The 23,813-nt window shown below is 54.1% G+C and overlaps 1 protein-coding gene across 1 annotated transcript in view; it reads left to right on the plus strand.

Annotated features, from left to right (window-relative positions):
- The window catches only part of MYH9 (myosin heavy chain 9), an 85,706-nt gene that overhangs the window by 39,237 nt on the left and 22,656 nt on the right, over positions 1-23,813 (plus strand). The window contains exons 4-15 of the mRNA XM_055574249.1: positions 8,681-8,708; positions 9,707-9,800; positions 13,893-13,985; positions 14,468-14,531; positions 15,269-15,367; positions 15,727-15,870; positions 16,597-16,692; positions 17,456-17,574; positions 18,359-18,511; positions 19,691-19,864; positions 20,549-20,722; positions 22,523-22,637. Of these exons, the coding sequence (XP_055430224.1) occupies positions 8,681-8,708; positions 9,707-9,800; positions 13,893-13,985; positions 14,468-14,531; positions 15,269-15,367; positions 15,727-15,870; positions 16,597-16,692; positions 17,456-17,574; positions 18,359-18,511; positions 19,691-19,864; positions 20,549-20,722; positions 22,523-22,637 (1,353 nt within the window). The remainder of the gene's footprint in view (positions 1-8,680; positions 8,709-9,706; positions 9,801-13,892; positions 13,986-14,467; positions 14,532-15,268; positions 15,368-15,726; positions 15,871-16,596; positions 16,693-17,455; positions 17,575-18,358; positions 18,512-19,690; positions 19,865-20,548; positions 20,723-22,522; positions 22,638-23,813) is intronic.

Raw genomic sequence — 23,813 nt, forward strand, 5'->3', positions numbered from 1 at the left:
TGAGTAACCTTTCTAGGTAAGCAAAGAAGGGTAGAATTTGATCATTCTCTTCACATTTGAGGACAGTCCTCCTGCCTCACAGGTAGAGGGACAGGCCCAGAAATGTTAACTGACTGTCCAAAGGTCCCCAGAGAGTCAGCCCCAGAAACCAGTTCTCCCACTCCCACCCTGGTGCCCCTCCTCCAGGGCTCACCACTGGTCCTCCTCCCTGGCTGGAGTTGGAGGGATGCTCCCTGTTGGCTTGGCGGGTTAGGGCCCTCTTTCTGCCTTCACCCGGCCTTGGCGACTGTTGTTCCCATGGAGCTGTCTGCCCTCTAAGGTCTTCCAGAGGTGCTGTGGCGGAAGTGCTTCAACAGTCCCTGCATAAAGCAGACTCACAGGACAGGCAGCCGAGGAAGCTGCAGATATGACGATTCTACTTAGGCAGGAATGTGCCGGCCAGGAGGCTCGGGCCCTGCCAGGGAGCCCCGCCAGCCGGCTGCACACAAAGGCCCCGCTGTCTGCAGGGAGGCCTGGAGGCAGTGGCTTACCCTAGGGCCGCACTCTGTTGCCCCTGCCGCCCCACTGTCACTCCTGCCAGCCGGCTGTGCTGGATGCAGCCCTGCTGGGGTTGGGGGCCTGAGAGGCAGGCAGATACACCACAGCAGGAGGGTGGGGGGTCCAGCTTTGACAGATGACACGGCGCTTCTGGAGCAGATCATCAGAGGAGTCTAGTCTGCTGGGTCTCTCTGGGCCTTAGCTTGAAGGAGAGACTTGCCTTGTGAGCAGAAAGTGTGTGGAGAAGAGAGCATGGGGTTTGGACTAGTTGGAGTCTGGCCCTGTTGTGTCCTGACTGATCGGGGTCGACTCTGGGCCTTTATTTTCTCGTCTGCCTCTTGACTGGATAAACGAACTTGGCAGGGTTACTCCAAGGATCGAACGAGAGGCTGTGTCCTGTGACGAATGTCCGATAGAAGATAGCAGTGGGGCCTGGAGATGCAATGTCTTGAATGAACAGTCCCTGCCTTCTGTAAGAACTGCTCATCACACACTCTCCCACTTGCTTGAAGAAGGTGATAAGCAAACGCTTCCTCAGGTGGCTTCTTAAAGTCTCCTTGGTGAGCCTCCTCCGAGAGGCCAGGCTCTGGGTACCGGCATGGACAGGAAGTGGCTCATCTAGCTGCCATCCCCACAGTCACCGCGTGATACACAGGCGTGTGCTGGCAGATGCAGCCCCTGGCTTGTCTGATCTGGTCCTTGGGCCTTGGGGTTGATGAGGCCTCGAGGGTGGGTCTTCGGGAGGGTGTCGTGCACACGAGAGACAGTTCCTCCCTGGCTCTGGAGCAGTCCTCTGTTTATGTGCTGGTGGGCTACCAGAGGGGCATTGTGACAGGCAGCCCTGGGCCTACCACCCCAACACCAGAGCCCCCATGTAGAGGATGCTTGGTGAAGGCCCCCCAGAAGGAAAGTCAGCTCCTGAAATGAGGCTGCCTACTTACAATGTGGTCACGCCTGTCAGTCTCATTTCTATAAAATGTTCTTTTTAGAAGAGGAATCTGTGGTTAATGAGTCCTTTTCAAGGATTCAGCTCTTGGCTTGCTTTTTTGTTTTGTTTTTGATTCAACCCAGCAGGCCGGCTTTGCTTTGCTTTGGGCCGACTGAAGTGGGAGAGAAGAAAGAAGTGACCTCTCGGAACCTGAAACTTTGCGGGTGGCCGAGAACTTGGCCCCATGTCTCTGTTACTTCACATCTCCCTCCCCGCAACATGCAAACAACAAAAACTCACCTGCAACGTCTCTAATGGCTAAGCTGCTTTGTGCTTTTAACCTCTCTGCTGCCTACAGGCTTGTTTTTCCTGTTTTCTCAAGTTCTTGGCTGGAGACCTCAAGAGAGTGTGGCCCGGTATGTCAGGGCTGGACACTGGTGCGCTTGGAGGAAAGGATTGCTTTCCTTTGCTTGCCTGATTTCTGGAATTAAGCTATCAGAGGAGAACAAGATAAATTCCTCCAAACTAAAGAGATAAGGGAGCTGAGAGTCTGCAGGCATAAAATTCAGGATAACATCAGTGGCTTCTGTAAAATTCCTCTAGTCTTGACCAAGGCTAATGGCCCAGTGTCGACCTTTGTAATAACTCCGTGCTTCTGGCAAACAGGTGGTGCTGATTGGGGCATCTTCGCATGCCACTGCGGTTTGTCTCCTTAGCATTGGTGTTCCTGGTTCTCTAAGTTGGACCGAACCCATCAATGGGACATTCGCAAAGCCCGCTGTCTCCTGGGAGGGCTGTTTGTGCTCCAACTTGAAGCCAGGTTTGTCCTGAGCTTGCCTGGTGCTGTCCATCTCATTCCCTGTTTGTGTCCCTTTGTCTTTCCCGCCTGTACTCTCTGCTGCAGAGCTGTGACCCCGTGGCTTAGTGCGCTCTGTCCAGGAGTCCTGCCTGTCTTTCCTTTTCCATGAGGGGTTATTTCAGAGGGTAAAACTGGCCTCAGGGGTTGTTAGGTCTCTCCAGATGTCCTCATGACCTTTGCTGTGGGCCATCTATACCCACATGTGGCTTTTGAGTCTCCCTCCATCCTGGCAGACCCATGAGAGCTGCCTCAGCAGCAGCCCCACTCTGAGAAGTTCTTGCTCCTGGCCCTGTCTGCCAGAAGCAGTGGTTTTGGCAGGTTTACCTGTGCACTAGGAGCTTACCTGCGTGAGCCACCGGAAGCGTTTTGACCAAGAGGGGGCTTATCTGGGGCCTCCTAACAGAATGAAAGAGCAGTCCCTTGAGTTTCTTTCTAATTGTCAGGGGTGCTAGTGGGGTAGGCCTACCAGACCTCTGGCTCCTGTGCCTGGGGACTGGGGCCTCTGCAGAGTTCACACCCTGACCTTACAGGGGGAGAACGTGGGCAGAGGCACCGAGTGGGGTCCCCTGGCTTCGAGTGTCTGCTTGGTCTGGGCCCACCTTTGTTCCTGAAGAGAACATGGCTGGTGACACCACCATGTGCTTGGGAGCCACCAGTGGGTTTTTCTCCTCGCTCACTGACTGCAGTGGGGTGCTGGTAGGTTCCCCTGGGTGCCGTGACACAAGGCCACCGAGGCTTGGCAGCAACCCGCTAACAGGAGGCATTATTTTGCCCCCTCTCTTCCTCACCTCTGATTGCTTCCCATGCACTTAAATAACCCAAGCTCATGACTTGGGCTGGCTTTGGAAAAAGTAGCAGACAGCTTGCAAGGCTGGCGTGACCCTTCGTGAGTGGGAATAGCACGTCACGTGCAGCCCTGAGGCCCTGGCCTATGGGAGCAGTGTGGGGAAGAATCTGGAGGCCTGGCTTCTTGGTCCAGCTTATATGCTTTGACCAAGTCATTGGGTTTCTCAGGACTTGGTGTCCTGACTTCTAGATGCAGTTGATGGGACCACCTGTTGTCTAGAACCTTCCCAGCCCCCACATCTGAGCTCAAACCCATAAGTCTCTCCACATTTTACACCCGGCAAAGTGCCTGGTGTTTTCGCCCACTGGGACCAAAGTGCTGTCTCTGAGAGGGTCTCAGGAGAAGTAACCTGCAGCCCTGGAATTTGTCCCCGCAGCTCGAGGCTTCTGTCCCAGACAACACCAAGCAGGGGTCTGACAGCAGGTGACCTGGGGGTCTGCTGTGCAGTTTTAGCAAAAAAAACAGCCGCCTTGGTGTGGACAGTTGCAGGCCCACTGGTTGTGCCATCTCTCACCCATTCAGGTGGGCTGTTGAAGCTGCAACTGCCCTGTGAATTCATTTTTGCTTGGGCTGTATCCACATCTCAGTCCGTTCTGGAGAAAAACCCGGTTGATCTGAAGACGGGTCCTGTAGGTAGAACCCTGTTCCAGGTGCCCCCAGAGGGAAGCCCTGTGGAAGACCAGCAGCCGTTATCTGAGTGAGCGTCCGATGAGTCAGTCCTGGGCAGCCGCAGTGGGTGAACCAGACCTGTTCCCTTCCTCCCGTACTTCCTGTCGGGGCTGATGTCACATCACGGCTGAGCGAGCCGCGTGGCCTTTTATGGACAAGAATCTGCAGCTCCTCTCTCAGAGGAAGTGAGCGAGAAGGCCCCTCACAGAAGCCTGTAAAGCCTGTACCTGGCCTGAAATACCTGTGGCTGGGGCTCCTCCCCGCCCCTCTCCACAACCTGCGCCGGGGCCTCCTGAGCTGGCTGGAAACACCTGTCCATGTGGACGTCAGAATCGGCTCCAAAAGGCCTCAGGGCATTTGGGGTTTAAAATAAAATCCAGGGAGGGAATGGCCTCATCACTGGATATGTAACTTAAAACCTTTCTCATTGTCGTTGTGAGGAGGCCATGCATGTGGGAGAGCTGGAAGGTGCAGAGGGCTGGGGTCATTCCAGTCAGTCTCCAAACCCTGCCCTGTGTCTCGGGCTTTAGGCACCAGCCTCATTTGATCCTTAGAGCGGCGCTGCCAGGGAACCCTGCCCTTGCATTGCCCGGAGGCTGAGGGGCCAGGCATCCTGTGGGGACGTGCAGAACGAGGGTGCTGCCCTGGGATCTAGGGCACCAAGCCAGCAGCTTTATTCTCTCCCCCATGGCTCCAGACACACGGACCAGTAGTTGTAAAGTGTGTTCCCAGGAACCCTGTCTCTACCTCCCAAGCAGCTCTGGTTTTTATCTCCTACTCTTCCAGTACTCTTGCCTGGAAAATCCCATGGATGTAGGAGCCTGGAAGGCTGCAGTCCATGGGGTCGCTGAGGGTCGGACACGACTGAGCGAGTTCACTTTCAGTTTTCAATTTCATGTGTTGGAGAAGGAAATGGCAACCCACTCCAGTGTTCTTGCCTGGAGAATCCCAGGGACAGGGAAGCCTGGTGGGCTGCTGTCTACGGGGTCGCACAGAGTCGGACATGACTGAAGTGACTTAGCAGTAGCTTCATATGGGGGACTCAGAAAGATTTTTTCCTGAGGAAAGGCTGCTGCTGCTTTTAAAGTCTGTATTGAATTTGTTACAATATTGTTTCAACGTTTTTTTTTTTTTTTTTGCTATGTGAGATCCTAACTCCCTGACCAGGGATTGAACCAGAAACCCCTGCATTGGAAGGCAGAGTCTCAACCACTTGACCGCCAGGGAAGTCCCTGCTGCGGCTTTTAAAAGAGTTGAAAATCACTGCAGAGATTCGTGTTCCTGTCTCTACCCTGTCCCTGCCGAGGCAGGACCAGGGCAGGAGAGGTTCAGGGGCCATAAGTCAGGCTACTGTCTTCATCCTATGGTAGCCTGTTTCCCAGAACTGGATTTTCTCTGGTGGGTGCACTTCCCTGGTTCTGGGCTGTCGGATTCCTATCTGTCTGTCTGTCTGTCTCCTCTAGTGGAGGAAGGAAGGGTGTTTTCAAATAAGGCTTCATTCCACACAGGCTCAAATAAGGACTTGAGCAAACAATGGAGTGGGCTGGACTCTCAAGGGTCCGTGTCCCTAGAGAGGACCGTATGGGGAGAGCTTATGGAGTGTGTGTTAAGGAGAGTTCTTGCCGGAATGCACTGGGGCCCCAGCACAGTAAACTGAGCCAGAGGAGAGTCGCTGAGAATTCCCTCCACCCTCCCCCATCTCCTGCCTGACCCCTGGTGGCTCAGCAGTAAAGAATCTGTCTGCCAATGCAGGAGCCCTGGGTTTGATCCTTGGCTCAGGAAGATCCCCTGGAGAAGGAAATGGCAACACACTCCAGTATTCTTGCCTGGAAAATCCCACGGACAGAGGAGCCTGGTGGGCTATGGTCCATGGAGTTGCAAAGAGTTGGGCACGACTGAGCGACTAAATAAAAACAATAGCCCTACCCAGAAGAGATGCTTCTGAGCGCAGGAACAGAGCCAAATGCGGTGAGACAGGCTTGTGCAGACCAGGGGCAGTGCCTGCCTCCTAAGAGGTGCCGACCCAACCTTCTGTAAAAAGAGAGAAATCGACAGGTTCTGGGGGATGTGGTCAGGTGGATTTAGGGACACCCAGTGGTTGGGGCAAGAGTTGAGGAAATCAGAAACGCCTCCTGTCAGGTTTCCTCTGCAAAAGTATTTGCCTCAGCCAATGTTCTGGTGAAGCAAATTAAGGTTTCTTTTAAGTGTAAAATTCAGGGGTTGGAGGGTTTCCTTTTAGGCTGTGTTGGCAGTGGTACCTTGGCTTCAGGAGTTGGAGGTGAAAAGTCAGAGAGCAGGGAGAGCTGGAGATGGTGGAGTGGATGAAGCTTACATGAAGCATTTGGTTCTGGAAGTGGGATGTGAAGTGTGTGCAGGCCTCTGTGTAAGTGTCTATCTGTGTGTGTGCACCCACAGGTGTACATGTGCCTGTGTGCGCACTCATGGCTCTGCACATGTGCCCAGGCACGTCTGGTCTCTGCATTCATGTGTATGCATGTTCACATGCAACTTGTCCACAACCCTGTGTGTGTGCGTGTGGGTATGTGTGCACAGTGTGACTGTGTGTGCGTGCCCACACGTGTGTGTCTGGGGCCTCTGCTTCCTGTTGTTCAGCCGTTCAGCATCTGACTCCCCCTCACACAATCAGAGGAATTCCAGCCGTCCCAGGGACCAGGCCCGGACAGCCCTGGGAAAACGGCTCCTCTGGAAGGGATGGGAATGTTTCCTTTTATGGTAGCCTCAGCCGCCACTGCCTGCAGCCTTGCCGCGCCGCGCAGGTACATTCTTGCCTGCTGCTAGGGAGCGGGACTGAACACGCTAGCTGCTGGGCAGCCTCTGAGATGCAGCAGAGGATGGGGGAGGGAGGCCTGACCCCTTCACAGCTGTGTTCTTTCTGTTCTGTGCCACGTCCCACCCCCCCCCCCAAGTCCCCTTATTCTACCCTGGCTTCCCCCACCTTTAGCACCTCCCTCCCGCCCCTCCCCCTGCCTTCCCTTCCCTGCTGCCTTATCGGGGACCCCTCCCGGTCTGTCTCAGGCCCTGCTGCACAGCCTTGAAGGGCCCTGTTCTTTGGGAAAGTCGAGAGCTGGAAGCAAGGTCATCCTCCGGGTCTGCTCTGAACCCTTGCCCAGTGGGGGGCAGGGTGCGGGCTGTGTCCATGTGAGTGGCCAGGTTCCCTCCCCACCCCCGCACTGTTGATATTTCTCAGGGCTGGAGGGGCAGCTGCAGCTTGTGTTGGACACGAGCTTTCTTGTTGCTCCTCCCTGGCTGGACTCCCTTTTTCCGTCCCAAGACAGGAGAAGAGGTGATCGTCAGAAATGTGCAGCCGAGTGGGCTGCTGGGATCAGCGTGCAGGAGGGTCCCCTCGTGGAGAGGCACACGACCTTGCTGTGCAGTATCTGCTGGTGCCCAACAGCTAAATCTATCTCTTGAGGCCGAACACACGGGCCGCCCTGAGTCTGCCTCGAGATGCCGTGTCCTGCAGGGTCCTGGCTGGGCAGTCGAGCCCGTGGGGGTGTTCTTCCAGAAGGCTGATGTCAGTTTCTCTCCAGCACTGAGGCTGCTGACAACTGCTGGAACCCTGGTTACTTCTCAGCTACTTCTTCCACCTCCCTGACCGAGTCAGCACCACCCATCATGGCGACTTCTTGATGGGGAGGTAGATGGACAGCAGCTGCCTCTGGAGTTCATTTCTTGCACAGGCTTCCAGGCTGGGTCCTTTGCACATTCTTTCTGTTTTTCAAACTAATCCTGTTAGGGAGTTAGTAGCATGTTTATGTATGGATAAGGAAACCAGGACTTGGGAACCGCAGACCTCACTGCAGCCAAGTGTCCGCTAGTAGCCTGGTCCTGGATTCAGACTGACTTGACCTCAAGGAGGTGGGTGGGGTGTTCCATGCGATGGGATAAAAAGGGAAAAGAAAAAGTTTTTATTTTTAGCTGTTGCTTAAAATTGCGCACTCAGGACTGAGCCAGGCCAACCCTGATATCTTAAATAAAGCATTTCTGTCAAACTTTGCTTTCAGAGCTGAACATTACTGTTCTGCCTGCCCCCAAGGGGAGAGCATTGTTTACATCCTTGCTGGCTGAGTGGCTCACAGAGCTAGGAGAGTGGCTGAGAGTTCCTGACCCCCAGGCTGGGAGACCCCAGTTGTCACAGAAACTGGCCAGGAGCTGATTATGAAGAGCTTCTGTTCTTTCCTACCTGCCTCTGAACTCACATTACTGAGCACTTTGCCCATGCCAGACACCACACTGGTGCTTTCTCGTGTGTAATTTCCACGTACACTCTTATCCCCCATCACGGGAGGAGGCTGGGCTCCGGGAAGGCCACACCAAGGCAGCATCTTAGCCCAGGGCTGTCCCACTGCAAAGCCAGCCTTGACCCCACCTCTCACCCAGCGTCTTACTTGTGCCTCTTACCTGGATGGGGACAGTGTTTCTAAACATCTGCCGCAGACCTTGTTTCCAACAACCCCAAGTTAGAAATGCACAGGGCAGCCCCCACCTTAGCACTCAGGAAAATAGATTTCCAGGGAGCTTTCCAGAAGTTGGCTTCCTCAGAGGTGGACAGATGGAACTGGGGCTGGGTGGGCAGCCAGGGTGGGCAGTCTGAGCCCCTGGAGGAGGGAGCAGCTGCCACCAGGGAATGTCCCTCCTCCCAGTGAGGCAGGGGATCAGCGTGTGTTGGTGGTGTGGAACCCCCAGTCCTCCTGCAAGGCCAGTGTCTGAGGGTTTCTGCTCCTGGAAGGTGGGGGTGGGGGCAGTGGGCAGCCCTTCAGAAACTGGAGGGGGATGCTTTACTCTCCTGGAGGTTAACCCCATGTCTCTTTTATTTCAGACCGAGAGGACCAGTCCATTTTGTGCACGTAAGTGTTTCTGTCTGGGTGGTGGGGCCTTGGTCACTCTGTTCTGTTCTTACTCTTCGGGACTCCTACCAAAACCTAGGTCCATGAAATCCATTCCCAAGTCAATCCCCTACCCCTTACCCAAAAAGTGAAAAGTGAAAATGTGAGTTGCTCCGTCACGTCTCTTTGTGACCCCATGGACTGTAGCCCGCCAGGCTCCTCTGTCCATGGAATTCTCCAAGCAAGCATACTGGACTAGGTTGCCATTCCCTTCTCCAGGGGATCTTCCTGACGCAGGGATTGAACCCGGGTCTTCTGCATTGCAGGCAGATTCTTTACTGTCTGAGTCACCAGGGAAGCCCCCACTTCCCCAAGGAATAGGCTTAATGTTTGCTACTCAGTGGTCCCACAGTATGAATGAGCTTTATTTCATGGCCAAAGATTTAATCTCCTTCCTCAAAGGAGGGGGTGGGGCTGGGGCTTATAGCCAAGAAGAAAAGCAAGCATTTTCTCAACAAGGCAGGGTTGGGAGCTGATGGCCCCCAGAATGCATTCTCCTGCTTTGAACCTCAGCTTTCTTTACCTGGGCTTCTCACCTCCGTCCTCTGAACCTAACGAGGAGCTGATAAATCAACCCACTGCCGAGGAAGTTAATGATACAGAACATTCTTTCAAGTGAAGTTTCAAGGAAAGATGTATAAGTGCCTTTGACCCCTGAGTCAACAGCTGCTGAAAACTGATTCCTGAGACTTTCGGAAGCAAAGGCTGCCAAGTGACCAGGGCAGGCAGTGGACCGAAGTTTACTCTTGTCATGCCTCTGGAGGGCCATGGGAAAGGACCCCAGTGAGGATTCCAGAGTTTAGCCTGTCCCTTTCCTGCCACAGGCTGTTGCGGGGGTGGAGGGGTGTCCTGCATTGGCACCCACAGAATGGGAGACAGTTAGAGCCTGCAGTGGGAAAGGGGAGACACCAAAGATTTGGCCACTTCTCCCCTGAGAACTACTCTGGCTCTCCTGGCAGGGGTGAGTCTGGAGCTGGCAAGACGGAGAACACCAAGAAAGTCATTCAGTACCTGGCTCACGTGGCCTCATCACACAAGAGCAAGAAGGACCAGGTGAGTGTGGTCTTCCCACGGATGTGCCTGGTTTCCCCAAGGGAGAGCACTTAATGATCCATGGCTTGGCGTTTGGGGGACTGAAGTAGAGGCCAGGCCCACTTTCCTTGAGACTGCGTCCTGGGCTTCCTGGGAGTGGGTCTGGTGAGAGCCAGCCCATTTCCTCCTTGACTGGCCCTAACTCTGAGTTGCTGTGGAAACTGGAGACTGCCGGAAGTTTGCAGTCATGCTGTGTGTCCTCCACTTCTGAGGTTGGAAGACAGATTCCAAAGCTTGGTTCTCAAGTCAATGGAGACTTGAAGGATCTCGGGCAGGCCGGCATTGGAACCCCTGCTTCTGTTCCCTGGTGTTGAAATGCCTCTGGGTGGACAGCCCCCAGTGAAGAGAGAAAAGGCAGCTGCAAAGTCATCTCACTTCCCTTTTTTTCCCCCTCTCCCCCTTGGTGGACTGTGGTCGAACCCAGCGGTGTCCTCGCTAGGTGAGCTGCACGTTTACTGCACGTTGTACACCAGGAATGCGTGTTCTGCCCATCGTGTGCCCTTGAATTACGATTTTTTTCTAAGCAGCTTTTCACTCCACACCATTGTCACTCTCTGCAGCTAGACCTCTTCTTATAGGCTCGGTTCACTGACTCTTGGGAGGAGGGGCTGGGTTGTGACACACGGTGGTCTCGCGTGCACTCTGCAGTGGCAGCCCCAGCAGGAAGGGGACCAGTCTCACCACCTAGCTGTTCTCAGAAGCTCAGAGTTCCCATGCGCACGAGGGCCAGAAGTCCCTGTGCGGAGCCCTGATCGAGGCACAGCAGAGTGAGCGTCTGCCTGACCAGACCCTGACACGCTCAGTGTGCTGGACCAGATGGGGTGGGCAGCCCTTACCGCACTGGCCGGAAGCAGTGCCAAGAATCTGCTCACTGGGCTTCCCCAGAGCGGGGTGTGGTCAGTCTGAAGCATGGCCGTGTGGTGCTCTCTCTGTCTCTCAAGTACACACTCGAACTTCCCTATGAAATCTAAGTGCCACTGGTGTCCCCTACAGCCATCTGGGCGCCCCCCACTTCCCAGGGTGCCATGTGCAGCGTGTGTAAGTAAGTAGTGGTGTGTGTCTCCTTGCATGCAGACCTGGGGTGTGTCCTGCAGAATGTTCTAAAGAGCATAGTCTTCTGGAATCAAACCAGAAGTAACTTTTCATGCGCCAGACTTTGCCAGACATTCTGAATCTTTTTCCAAGGGGTGTCAGGAGTTATATTTAGAAACGAGTAAAGTTTTCTTTTGCTGTCTCTCTCTACCCTCCCCTTCCCCCATTTTCCATTCTTTTTAAGGGACCTATTTTAAAAACAGGCCTGGGGAGGTTAGGAGTTCTCTAGCTGCGGTTTTCCATCTCTGGATTTGCAGGAAAATCCATTTCCCAACTACTGGTTGAATGCCTAGTATGTGTCTGGATCTCCAGAGGATGGCCTTGGTGTTGCTGCCCTGTGGGACAGGAGGGAGGACCACAGTTACAGAGCAGTGACGTCCACCCACGTGTGTTATGTCTGGGGCTGATCCATCTGCAGGTGCAGGGAGAGGCAGGCCCCCAGCACTCAGGATGGCATGTAAGAGCTGTGACGAGTGGAGGCGAACTTGTCACGTCCTCTTTCTCAGGCTACTGTGTGATGGGCACCCGGTACCCAGCTCCAAGTTCAACTCGAATGATTGAATAGGCTGCCCTTTGCTTCCCACGACCGTCCAGGCCGTCAGTTGTAAAGGCCATTGACTAGTTTGTTTGATTTCCTTGCCTGAAGCTGTGCAGTGATTTTGCGCACACAGCTAGGCCACAAGACACTCTTGAACTCAGTTTGTGCCTTGTGTTCTAGGCCTGTCGTGGCATACGCTGGGGAGCTTGCTCCCCACAGTGACCCAAGTGCTCATCCCAAGACCACCCATTGGGATACCGCAAACCTCACCTTATGGGGGTCAAGGCTTTGGCCAGACGGCAAGCTGGCAAAGTGGCGCTGGGTGAAGGGACTTTCCAGATGGACTTCTGGAGTCTGAACAGCGACCTCTGATGCTCTTCCTCCCTCTGGTTTTTGTGTACTAGTTGGAGGCCCCTGGCAGAAACTCCACCCAGGGAAGCCCTTCAGAGACCATGCAGATAATCCCAAACCTCACGAGCACACGCTGCCTATAGCAGTGCCTCATAATTTCACCGTATGCAGGTTTCATTGACAAATGTCTCTCCTGTGCCTGGTTAGGCATCAGTGAAGAGAAACCTGTAGGTTCGCCGCCACCATTCAGTTCAGCTGAGTTCAGCTCAAGAATCCGAGCTGGTTGCTGCTGGGTTGGCCTGGTGGCCCCATGTTTCCACAGCAGCAGCCTGTGTCCCCAGCAGAGGCCTTAGCTTTGCCTCTAAGCAGGCTGCTTAGAGGTGGGGACCAAGCTCCCACCTGACTGGGAACAGGAGTGGCTCGGCCAGCCTGGCCACCTGGCCTGTGCTTGGAGAAGGTGTTTTAGTGAGTGGGGGAGCAGCGCTCAAACCAACTCTGGATCCGTGGGCTGCCTCGCTGTCTTCCCAGCCCGTCTGAGCCTGGGGGATAGAAGCCAATATCCTGTGACTGCTGGTGCCCTGCAGTCCTGTAGGGCCTGCTCTGTGGGCTTGACCTCTGCCCCTTGACCTGGCTGCACTGACCCTCCTCCACATTATCTATACAGTCCAAAATCAAGACTCTCCAACCCTGGGAGGATCTCTGACCAGGGATGGCTGTAGTGGGGCCCCCTCCAGTCACTGGTGGCCTTTCCAGACCCCGGAGCATCCTCGGTGTTCTGTAGACTTATGTACAGAATGGTGTGCCTGAGTGGCCTTGTGTGCCACAGGCGTCCCTGGGACGCTGTAGCTCATGGCTCTTTGGGGAGCACCTGCCGCCAGTTCTCCCTTTCATCACAGATTACAGGCAGGCAGCCTTTATTCTCAGAAAGTCCTGGCTTGACTCCAGCCCTGCCGATAAATTAGAAAACCCCACCTGGCACTTGTGTGATGTGCTGTCTCCCTAGAGTGCCCAGGTATTAAGGTGAACAAGAGCGTCTTTTCCTCAGGCGGTGTCAGTTATTACCTGGCCTGCCAGGAGGATGATAACTGCTTCCAAAGTCCTACCCATCTGATAGCAGGGAGCTCCCCAGGTAGGGCTGGGGCGTGGCAAGAGATGGTGTGGTAACTGACAGGTGTGAGGTAGAAACCTTGAATGCAATGACCTGCTTTGCTGGATGATGGCTGGATGACCTCGGGCAATTCATTCCCCTTCCCTCAACTTCAGTTTTCTCTTCTGTGGAATGGGGCTACTCTTGTATTTCCTACTCTAAGTATCACGAGGACCCAAGGATAAGAAGGCATAAATAAGGGGACATTTTTGCCAACCACCAAGTATCATGAGACTGTAGTAGGGCTTATTGATGTTATCAGTAAATAATTAGAACTCAAAGTTGGCCTTGCTGATCCCATGCCCAGATACCTGACTTGCTGGGAACAGGTTTAGGTGGGTGGCGGGGCTTGGGGAGTGGCAGGACAGGGGACCAGCAGGGAAAATGCAGAGTTTATTAGGACACAGATGTGACAAGGTGGGGTCTTGCAGATCTGGTTCCCTCTCTTCTTGTCCTATGAAAAGGGAAAACTTTTTTTGTGGGCTGTTGGGTGGGGAGTAGAGGCCCGGGGGGCAGAGGAAGGGCAGCGTCCTGGATGGAAACGATCCAGGGGAATGATTGATGCCTCTGTGTCTTTTCTTGTTTCAAGTGCTGCTTCTCAGTGCATCCTCCAGGGCTGATCCAGGCCGTCCGGCCAGGTCCCCGAGCTGGATGTGCAGCCTGCTTTCCCTTTCTAGGGCCGCTGGTTGGTTAGTCCAGGAAGCAAGTTCAAGTCAGGCAGTGTTTCCAGACATCTGGCAGAAAGGTCGCTTTGGAGTGACAATGGGGACCAGGCCAAGGCCAATGTGGTCGGAGTCCGGAAGCCCCCATCCCTGGCACGTGGGGCGTGTGGACACAGCTCTGCCGCCTCCCCTCCGCCTGGCAGAGCAGGTCTGGCAGCCACGCCACTGCCTGGCCCTCACCACGCCTCTGGGTTCCTTTCCAGGGTGAGCTGGAGCGGCAGCTGCTGCAGGCCAACCCCATCCTGGAGGCCTTCGGGAACGCCAAGACTGTCAAGAACGACAACTCCTCTCGATTTGTGAGTGGTGGTGCTCACGGGCACCTTCCCACCGAGTGTTTGTGCCCCATACGCAGAGAAGGGTCAGACTTGGTGCTTCCGGGCCTGTTGTAGGCAGTAGACTGGGTCACACACCTGCGTAAGGAGCTTCCTCAGCTCAGGTGACGAAGACAGCGAGGCAGCGGGGAGTCCCCACCGGTCCCCTGATTGTCCTGCTGTAACCGCAGCCAGTTAGAAGCCAGAGTCAGACCAAGCAGGAGGAGCGCTTCCAGATAACTGCTTCCCTCCTCTCTTCTGTGGAGGAATTTGGGCACCCCTGGAGCTGGTCCTGACTCAGGCTTAGCCGTGTGGCCCTTTTGAGTCCTGAGTTCCTGTGCGGTTGGGGTGCTGGGTCCCTGGCTGCCAGACGCAGGCTCAGTCTCTTGGTTTCCTGCCCCCAGGCTGAGCCACTGGGGAAGGGGCTGGACGATGGGGCTCTGATCTCTTCATTTGTCTTTCCTCAGGGCAAGTTCATCCGCATCAACTTTGATGTCAATGGCTACATTGTGGGAGCCAACATTGAGACTTGTATCCTTGTGGTTAACTGTAAAGAATGTTCTGGGTCTGGGGTTGGGGGAAGTGACCTTGATGGAGAAGAGGCTGCTTCCTGATTCCTGCGGTTTCCCCTTTACCGGCCTCTTGCGACACCTTGTCTATGGCACCAGGGAAAGGACCAGGATAAGTTGATTTTTCTTTATAGGAGGGATAAAATTGAGCTTAGGGTTTTGTAGGTGGCTCAGTGGTAAAGAATCCGCCTGCCAGTGCAGGAGATACAGGAGACATGAATTTCATCCCTGAGTCGGAAGGATCCCCTGGAGAAGGAAATGGCAACCCACTCCAGTATTCTTACCTGAAGAATCCCATGGACAGAGGAGCCTGGTGGGCTACAGTCCACTGGGTCACAAAGAGTTGGACATAACTGAGCATGTGTGCAAAATTGATCTTCGAATAGGATGGAGCTATAGAAGGTCATTCAGTGTGGTTCCCTGAGGGTAGAGTTGGGTGGATGCTCCTTTATGTTAATAGCCTGGGGAGGTGTTCTTAGCTCCCTTCTCTTGTGAGAAGGGGGCCCTTTACACAGACGAGGCTCCCAAGTGTGAGAGCTGCTGTTTGGACAGGCTACACGCCATGAGGGACAGAGCCAGGATAGTTTGCCTTTGTTTTGTTTTGCTGTTTTCTGCTGGTGAAGTTCCATGGCTTTTGAATGGGTGAATGTGGCAGGCTGCCTTCCCAACAGTGTGCACAATTCCTTAATGTTCTTGAAGATCTTCTGGAGAAATCTCGTGCCATCCGCCAAGCCAAGGAAGAGCGGACCTTCCACATCTTCTACTACCTGCTGTCTGGGGCTGGGGAGCACCTCAAGTGTGAGTTGTGGGCCCACGTTGGGGATCCCCCTGCAGTTAGGCCACACTGCAGTGACGAAATGAAATCTCAGCCTGGGGGCAGGCAAGGCAAGCCTGACTCTGTTCCTGGGCCAGCTGCAGGCTTGGCCCCTGTTTTGAACCAGGCCAGAGGGAGCCTGGGCAGGTCACTGTGCAGCTGCAGGCTTCTGGGCCTTGATGCTCTTGGGTGGGGGGCTCTGTGTGTGCCCATCTCTGGTGCTGGGGAGAGTCAGCATTCCTGGGGTGTTTCGGGGTGCTTCTCCAATTCCAACATCTTTGAGATCACAGGGTTGACTGGAACCTCCTGACCCTTACTGAACTTTGCCCTCTGCCCCCTACAGCTGATCTTCTGCTGGAGTCATACAACAAATACCGCTTCCTGTCCAACGGGCATGTCACCATTCCCGGGCAACAGGACAAGGACATGTTCCAGGAGACCATGGAGGCCTTTCGGATTATGGGCATCCCAGAGGAAGAGCAGATGGGTATGGGCCAGCCCTCCCCGGGGAGGCTGGGGAGCGCTTCCTGTTGGCACTGGCCATTAGGAAGTCCATAGAGACTGGAGGAAGGCTGAGTGGTGGGAGGTGGGCCCGCAGATTTGAGGTTCAAGGTTATTTCTTGGTCATATCGCCCAGGGACATATGAGGACAAAGAACAGGTTTCTAACTGCCCAGGGCCTGGGTCTACTGCTCCTGTCCTTGCCATTTGCTGCAAGTGGAATATTTCTGCTTTGTCCGAGCCGAGTGTGGAAGGGGCTGGGGCTTCTGCACTGGTGACACCCAGAGTGACAGTGGTGTGGCAAGGTGTCCTTGCCTGTGTCTTCCTGTTTCTCTAGAGGGAGGTGAGGGGGCCTTGATGCTGTATTTTAGGAAGATTAGGGGCTGGGGTGTGTGTACCCTGTTCTCCAGCATTAGAGTCAGGGTCACTTTTGCTCTCCCACCGGTAGCATGTACATGGACAGGCCTGGCTGTGTTCCAATAAAACTTTATTTTTAAAAACAGACAGTGGGCCCTAGGTAGAGGCACGTCTGAACTTAGAAGCATTAACAGAGCTTGTATCTAAGCACAGGGCTGCCTCAGCGGAGGTCAACCAGAGGCCCTGGAGATGTGCTTTAGGCCAAGGCCTGGTGCCCCACGTGGTTTATCTTACCCGAGGGCCTCTGAGGGGTGACACCCAGCCTGGTTCTGAGCTGCCTTTCATTGCACCCCAAGGCTTGCTGCGAGTCATCTCGGGGGTCCTCCAGCTCGGCAACATCGTCTTCAAGAAGGAGCGTAACAGTGACCAGGCCTCCATGCCTGACAACACAGGTAATCCCATGGGCCCCTCACCTGATTATGTGGGTAGGGGCCTGGGTGAGATGGCTCAGGAGAAGGAGTCTTGGAGAGATCTTAGACACTCTTCTTTTTTACTTGCACGTGTGTGGCTGCCTGTCACGCTGTATTTTGGTAAAACATTCGTGAACATGACCCTGCTGCTCCTTCACGGAGTAAGTGTCAGAATGAGCTAGAAAACCCATGATCTGTGGCCCTGAATTTCTCTCATTTATGCTGAGACCAGACCAGTTGTCTCTGTTTGTAAAACAGTCATTTCTGTTGTCGTTCAACTTGCCTGTGGACTTGGGAGGACATGAAACACTGTCCTCACCCTAGCTCTTTGGCCATTGCTAGTCCTCAGGTCATGGCAAGCGACCCTACTTAAGTTAGCCTTAACATGTGCTCCAGAGGGGCTTTCGATAGAATTTAATGTGTGGGCGTGTGAGTTGTCTTGTTCTGTCCCTGTGTCTAGGGCGGTGCTGTTTGTGTTCAGGACCCTCTTCACACTCAGGATGTGGCCAAGGGTGTGCAGAGGTTCCAATGTGGGGCCCTGAGTTGGGAGCCATGCCCACTGGCCTGTCTGAAGGGAGAGCTGACTGTTCTGTGCCCTGTGGAGGAAGGGCCGGGCCCGAGTTGATTGTCCTGGTAACGATCACTCAGTTACCACACCTTTCGCAGACTGAGCAGAGGGACTCGTTCTCTTGGGTTTAATTAAAACCTTTTACCCCTTCCTTCCTTACTCTTTGAAAAATATTAGCTGCCCAGAAAGTATCCCACCTGTTGGGTATCAATGTGACCGATTTCACCCGAGGAATCCTCACCCCGCGCATCAAGGTGGGACGGGATTACGTCCAGAAGGCGCAGACGAAGGAGCAGGTGAGCCCTCTGGCTGGGGGGTTGGGCCACCTCCTTGGCGAGGACTCTTGCAGTGGCCACGTTGAGGCCTGCCCTGGGGTGTCCCCTCTGTTAGCACTGTCACCTCTCTGAGTCCTCACGGCATCTTGCAGAGCAGGTGGTATCACCCCACTGAGAGCAGGAGGAAGCTGGGCCCAGGGTCCAGGCTGCAGGAGTTGCTGACTTATGGCTGGTCTTGGCTCCTGGTTAATCTGGTCTCCATACCCCTAGCTGTGTTACTTGAAGCACATCTCAGATGTCATTTCTTCTATAGCTACTTCAGTTCATATCCATTTATTAAAAAAAAAAGTCTTTGCAAAGCTCTAAGTTCAATCTGGGGCTTCCCAGGTGGCACTAGTGGTAAAGAACCTGCCTGCCAATGCAGGAGACCCAGGTTTGATCCCTGAGTGGGGAAGATCCCCTAGAGGAGGACATGGCAACCCTGTCCGGTATTCTTGCCTGGAGAATCCCATGCACAGAGGAGTCTGGCGGGCCATAGTCCTCAGGGTTGCAAAGAGTCAGACATGACTGAAGCGACTTAGCGTGCACGCACACAAGTTCACTCGGCATGTAATGTTGAAAGTTTAGGCTCTTGCAACTTCCTTCACACTGCAGTGAACATATCTGTGCTTGAAGGTTTTTTCTCATCTTTGAGGCTGTTTTTCTGGGGGTGGGCCCTGCAGGTGACATTGTTGGGGTAAAAGGAATGAGCACTTAAAGACTCCCTATGTCTGACCCTTCCCCCCTACCCCGGGTGTCCCCGCAGGCTGACTTTGCCATCGAGGCCTTGGCCAAGGCCACCTACGAGCGCATGTTCCGCTGGCTGGTCCTGCGCATCAACAAGGCTCTGGACAAGACCAAGAGGCAGGGTGCCTCGTTCATCGGGATCTTGGACATCGCTGGCTTCGAGATCTTTGATGTGAGCTTCTCCCTCGAGACCCCTCCCACCTCCCGAGCCTCTGGGGCTGCCTTCTCCTTGGGCTGGGGTCCTCTCTCACCTGGTCCCACAGCAATTTGAGCTGGCTACCTCCTTGCTTGTGTGGAGACAGGAGACAGTAGTTGCGTGTATTTAAAGCTTAAACAAAGTGCCCTTTCCCAAACAGAAATGCTGGCAAGAATGGTACCATCTAGACGGTGTCCTAGGAGGCCTCACAGGCAGGGGCTTTCTGTTCGTTTATTGTTTATATTTTCTCAAATATTTATTTTGAGTGTTGTGACATGACTTTGTCCCTGCCCATAAAGACTTTGAGGTCAGGTAGCAAAAACTGGTAATTGCAGGAGCTCAGAGATTCTTCAGCCTAGCCTAGGGTCCATGGCTGTTTTCAGAGGAGCTGCGAACTTGCGTGGGGAGAGAATTACCTCTTTATTTTCACTAACCTCTCAGTATATTCAGCAGAGGACGCAAACCACAGCCGCATTAGCAGTGCTTGTGTTCTGTCTTAGTAGAAATCAGGGATTTTCACATCATAGCAGTCGTTGGATGTTGTATTGTTTCGGTTCCCAGGTGGCGCTAGTGGTAAAGAACCAGCCTGCCAACGCAGGAGACATAAGAGATGCGTGTTCGATCCCTGGATAGGGAAGATCCCCTGGAGAAGGGACTGGCAACCCACTCCAGTAGTCTTGCCTGGAGAATCCTACGGACAGAGGAGCCTGGTGGGCTACAGTCCGTGGGATCGCAAAGAGTCGGACATGACTGAGCGACTTGGCACACACGCATACTGTTTGCATTCACCTCTGCTTTAAATTCTAGGTGTTACGAAGCCGACGGCTTGGACTTGTGCTTGTTAATTAAGAAGCACTATGGATTTCTATGTTACCATGTTTGATAATTACATTTCAAGATAACTTCTTTCTCTTTTGATCTATTTTGTGTATTTTGTGTATTTGAAAACATCATCTTGATACAGGGGCTCCACCAGACTGCTGGCGGGGTCCATGGGCCCCAGCACTGCAGCCCCTGCTGCGGGTGTGATGAGGGAAGGTCCACGGGGGCGGCACGGTGGGGCCCCAGGAGATTCTGCCCAAACACCCCTCCAGTCCTTCCTGGGGGCTCGCCGGCAGCAACAGGGATCTGTCTGACCCCATCTCCCTCTTGCAGCTGAACTCCTTCGAGCAGCTCTGCATCAACTACACCAACGAGAAGCTGCAGCAGCTCTTCAACCACACGATGTTCATCCTGGAGCAGGAGGAGTACCAGCGCGAGGGCATCGAGTGGAACTTCATCGACTTCGGCCTCGACCTGCAGCCTTGCATCGACCTCATTGAGAAGCCGGTAAGAGCCGCGCGATTGCGCCTCGCCCCACCTGTTGCTCCGCCCCTCTGGGGACGGAAGCATCGGTGATCCTAATACCGAATGGTTTACTTTGACGATGAGTTTTTTGTTTAAATCAGTTTTGTTTTCCAACAAACAAGTTGGTGTTTGGTTCGCAGGCCTGTCAGCCAGTCCCACAGTGCCCGAGTCTGCTCTCTTATAAACTCAGGGTTTGGAAGGCTTTGGGGCTCCGGGGTGCTTCCTCTTCCTCAGGAGCCTTATCCTCAATGTCCCCGCTCACCACATAGTTGTGTGGACACACTGTGTGTCGAGTGGGGTCCCAGAGGGACTCGAGGGGCCAGGACCCCTGTTGAGGGGCAGCCTCTGGACGTGGGTCAGGGGTCTGCGTGGCCCATCAAGCCACCACGTGATTTCCAGTGTTCTCATGGGAGAATCTTGCGATGGATCATTGGATTAAGGTGTGTTGGACATAGCCTAGACCTCAGAAATTTCTTTTTCAGCTAGAACCTGTAATTGGAGTGCTTTCAGTCATGCTCCTTATTTTTTTCTTGTGTGAGGAAAGCACTGCGCACCTTCTGGTGAGATTCTTGAGTTTCTGAAAACCAGGCTGTGACTTCTTTACAAGGGTGAGAGTCGATGGGTTTCCAGGTCAAGCTGACCTGCGCGATGCTATGCTCCCTCCAGGCAGGCCCTCCTGGCATCCTGGCCCTGCTGGACGAGGAGTGCTGGTTCCCCAAAGCCACGGACAAGAGTTTTGTGGAGAAGGTGATGCAGGAGCAGGGCACCCACCCCAAGTTCCAGAAGCCCAAGCAGCTGAAGGACAAGGCAGATTTCTGCATCATCCACTACGCTGGCAAGGTGAGGTGTGCACACCCTGGTGTCATGCGGTGTGTTATTATTAAGTGTGTTTTCCAGGTGTAGATGTGCTGTTTGTGCTAAAGTCATGGACTCTGCAGTCTGAATTAGGGCTCTGCTCCTGTGTGACTTTGGGCCAGTTACTTCACCTCTCTGAGCCTTGGTTGCCTCATCTGGAAAATGTGGGTGACCACCACTGTACTGGGGAATGTGAATTAAAGGAGCTCACAAAGCCCAGTGCTGGGCAGTCAGTGCTCTGGGGTAGGGCCTCTCAGGCTCCACACTGCCCACCTCAGTGGCCAGATCAGTCTTTGTTGTCAGGGACCCTCCTGCACGTTGTAGGATATTTAGCAGCAGCCCTGGCTTCTCTCCACCAGAGGTCAGAAGCACCCTTCCTACCTGTGACAACCAGAAATGTCTCCAGACATCCTGGAACATCTGCTGGGTGGGACTGAGGGGTAACGTTGTCCCCGGGTGAGGGTCATGCCTGTAGGTGTGGTTGGCTCTGTTTTTGCCAAGACCACCGGCCAGGAAGTAGCAGAGCCGTCTTCATACCAGCTGTCAGACATCCTCCAGTGGGCTTGATCCCAGGGCTTGGACCTGAACAGGGGTGTCCTGAGTCTGCAGAGGTCCAAGCTTAGACTAAAGCTGGTTCTTCTCAGGAAGTTGTGTTGCTTGCACAGAATGTCTAACACTTGGATGTGCGATGAGCTGGTCGGTCCTCAGCCTCCGCATCAGTGAGGATCGGTGATGAGAAACTTGTGCTGTCACAGTGGTGCTCCCGAGCTGCCCGTGGTCCTCCCCCACCCTTCTGCACGTGGCCCTGCGCTGTTCGGCCGCCCCTGCTTAGCTCCTTTGTCTCCTAAGGCTGTTGAAGCCACTCTTGATTTTAAACTACTTGTTAAGGAGATCTCTTTTTTCTAGTTACCTGAGGCCATGCCCCCCCGAAAGCCCACATTCTCCCACTACCTTTGTTAGAAACGCAGGCAGGCTTTTGTTGTACTGTTGTAGGTGATGCCAAACCTGGGCACCCCTGAAAGCCCACGAAGGGCTGAATGGTGAAACTGGCATCGTCATCCGGCCTGCACTGCAGCAGCTCAAAGGACAAGGATGCTGGCCGTGCCCAGGGGGACAGATGCCAAGACACCCAACTCTAGGGTTTGTCCTCTCCCAGGAGGTCATTCTGCCTCTAGGGAGAAAGACGCCACCATCTTGCACCTCATCATTGACAGCCTTGCGTGTGGGAAAACCTGCAGAAAGGGGCCAGGAGGGGACCACAGGCTGAGTTACGCTGTGTTGGTTAGGAAGCAGGCTGTGGTGGCCAGTCGCTCTGTTTGTATTGTTACAATATATGGTGTTTTATTACTCTTGTTATTGAGAACATATTTCAGAAAAGGTAAGAAGAATATATGCTCTGAGAAAACCTGAATATCCTGAAAAAAAACAAAACAAAAATTACTTGTCCTGTTGCTAAAAGGAATTATTAGGATTTTCCCCCGTAATGTTTATGTTACTGTGAACATTTTTAAAAACAGAATATTCTACTATGTAGCTGCAACATAGTTTTCTTAGCCTGTTCCCTGCAACCAGACGTTGGTGCTGTTTAAATATTTTGCCTTCACGTAACTCTGCAGAGAACGTCTCGTGGAGGCTTCTCATTATTTCCTTCTTGGGGATGAAAATACCAGGTTGAGGGTCTTCGCTGTTTTTGATGTTTCCTCGCATGGGGTCAGCCTGCTGCCGTAGAGCCTGCGCGCACCAGTGTGCCCTGAGCAGCCTGTGACTCGAGGTCTGATCTTACAGGTGGATTACAAAGCCGATGAGTGGCTGATGAAGAACATGGACCCGCTAAACGACAACATCGCCACACTGCTGCACCAGTCCTCTGACAAGTTTGTCTCGGAGCTGTGGAAGGATGGTACGCCCTTGGCCCTCACCCTGCCTCCCCATGCCCACAGCTAGGCCCCTTCCCTTCCTGGCCACTGGCTGAGTGCAGGGCTCAAGCCAGAGGGTTTGTGCCCACTTAGCTCCCAGGAGCATGGGCTCCTCCAGCCCTGAGGGTCACTCAGTCCCTGACTCCTGGTGTCCTTGAGCCCCAGGCATCCTTAAACATGGCACACGGCCACTTCCCCTGGGGCAGAGGCTTCTCCAGGCCCTGAGGCCACAGACCTTTCCCTTGTGGGGGGTCGTGCGGTGGCCCAGCACTCGGCCACCCGGGTTCCGTCCAACTCCTCACTGCCTTCTTGCATCTCCTTGGTAGCCAGTACCTCCGGAAGCCATTCTTTTCCTTGTTTCTGCCAGTTTCTCCTTCCCTCTGCCTGGGTTTTGCTTTAACCTCTCTGTTGCAGAGATGCAGAGCACCCAGAGAGCCTATTTCTATCAGCGCTTTCCTATCCTCCACCTAGAACCAGGTGACTGGCCGCCTGGCGCGGCGCCAATGTGTGCTGCACCCTGGGCTGCGTGACTGGTGCTTCTGCTGAGCCTGCCTGCTCTGCCTGGCTGCTCCTGCCTGCCTGTGCTCCTTCCCTGGTGTCTGCCCGAGGCTTGTGCGCAGGCTCTGGTCCCCTCCCCATCACAGGACTCCAGTAGAAAGCCAGGCCCATCTGGGCTGTGATTTGATATTGACAGCTTCATGTTATAGATCTTAAAAGGAGAAAAAAAAATTGTTTCACAGTCCAACGTCCCCTTCAGAACTCCCCTCATGAAGGCGGCATCTCACCACTTGGATGGCTGCTGTGTCTCAGCACAAGGTGCTGTGTGTGCGTGCGTGTGTATATGTGTGTGTGTGTGTGTGTGTGATGGCTGCTGTGCCCCAGCACAAGGTGCTGTGTGCAGTGCTGTGTGTGTGTGTGCATGTGTGGGCACTGCCATGTGTGTGCGTGTGTGTGCGTGTGGGCCCAGACACTTCAGTGCTGACAAGGGCACCTGTGTGTCTATGCAGCAGTTACCTCTCCTCCTGGGCAGGGTCTTTTGGGGCCAGGACACCCTCACATGAAATGACCAGTTGTTTTGGGGCGTGTTCAACCTTCCCCTGGGCAACCTGAGTGACTTTCACAAGCCACCCAGTTCCAGAACACCTTTGGTGGCCAGAGGG

Source organism: Bubalus kerabau, chromosome 1, assembly GCF_029407905.1.
Source record: "Bubalus kerabau isolate K-KA32 ecotype Philippines breed swamp buffalo chromosome 1, PCC_UOA_SB_1v2, whole genome shotgun sequence".
In the NCBI taxonomy this organism is placed as follows: domain Eukaryota; kingdom Metazoa; phylum Chordata; class Mammalia; order Artiodactyla; family Bovidae; genus Bubalus; species Bubalus kerabau.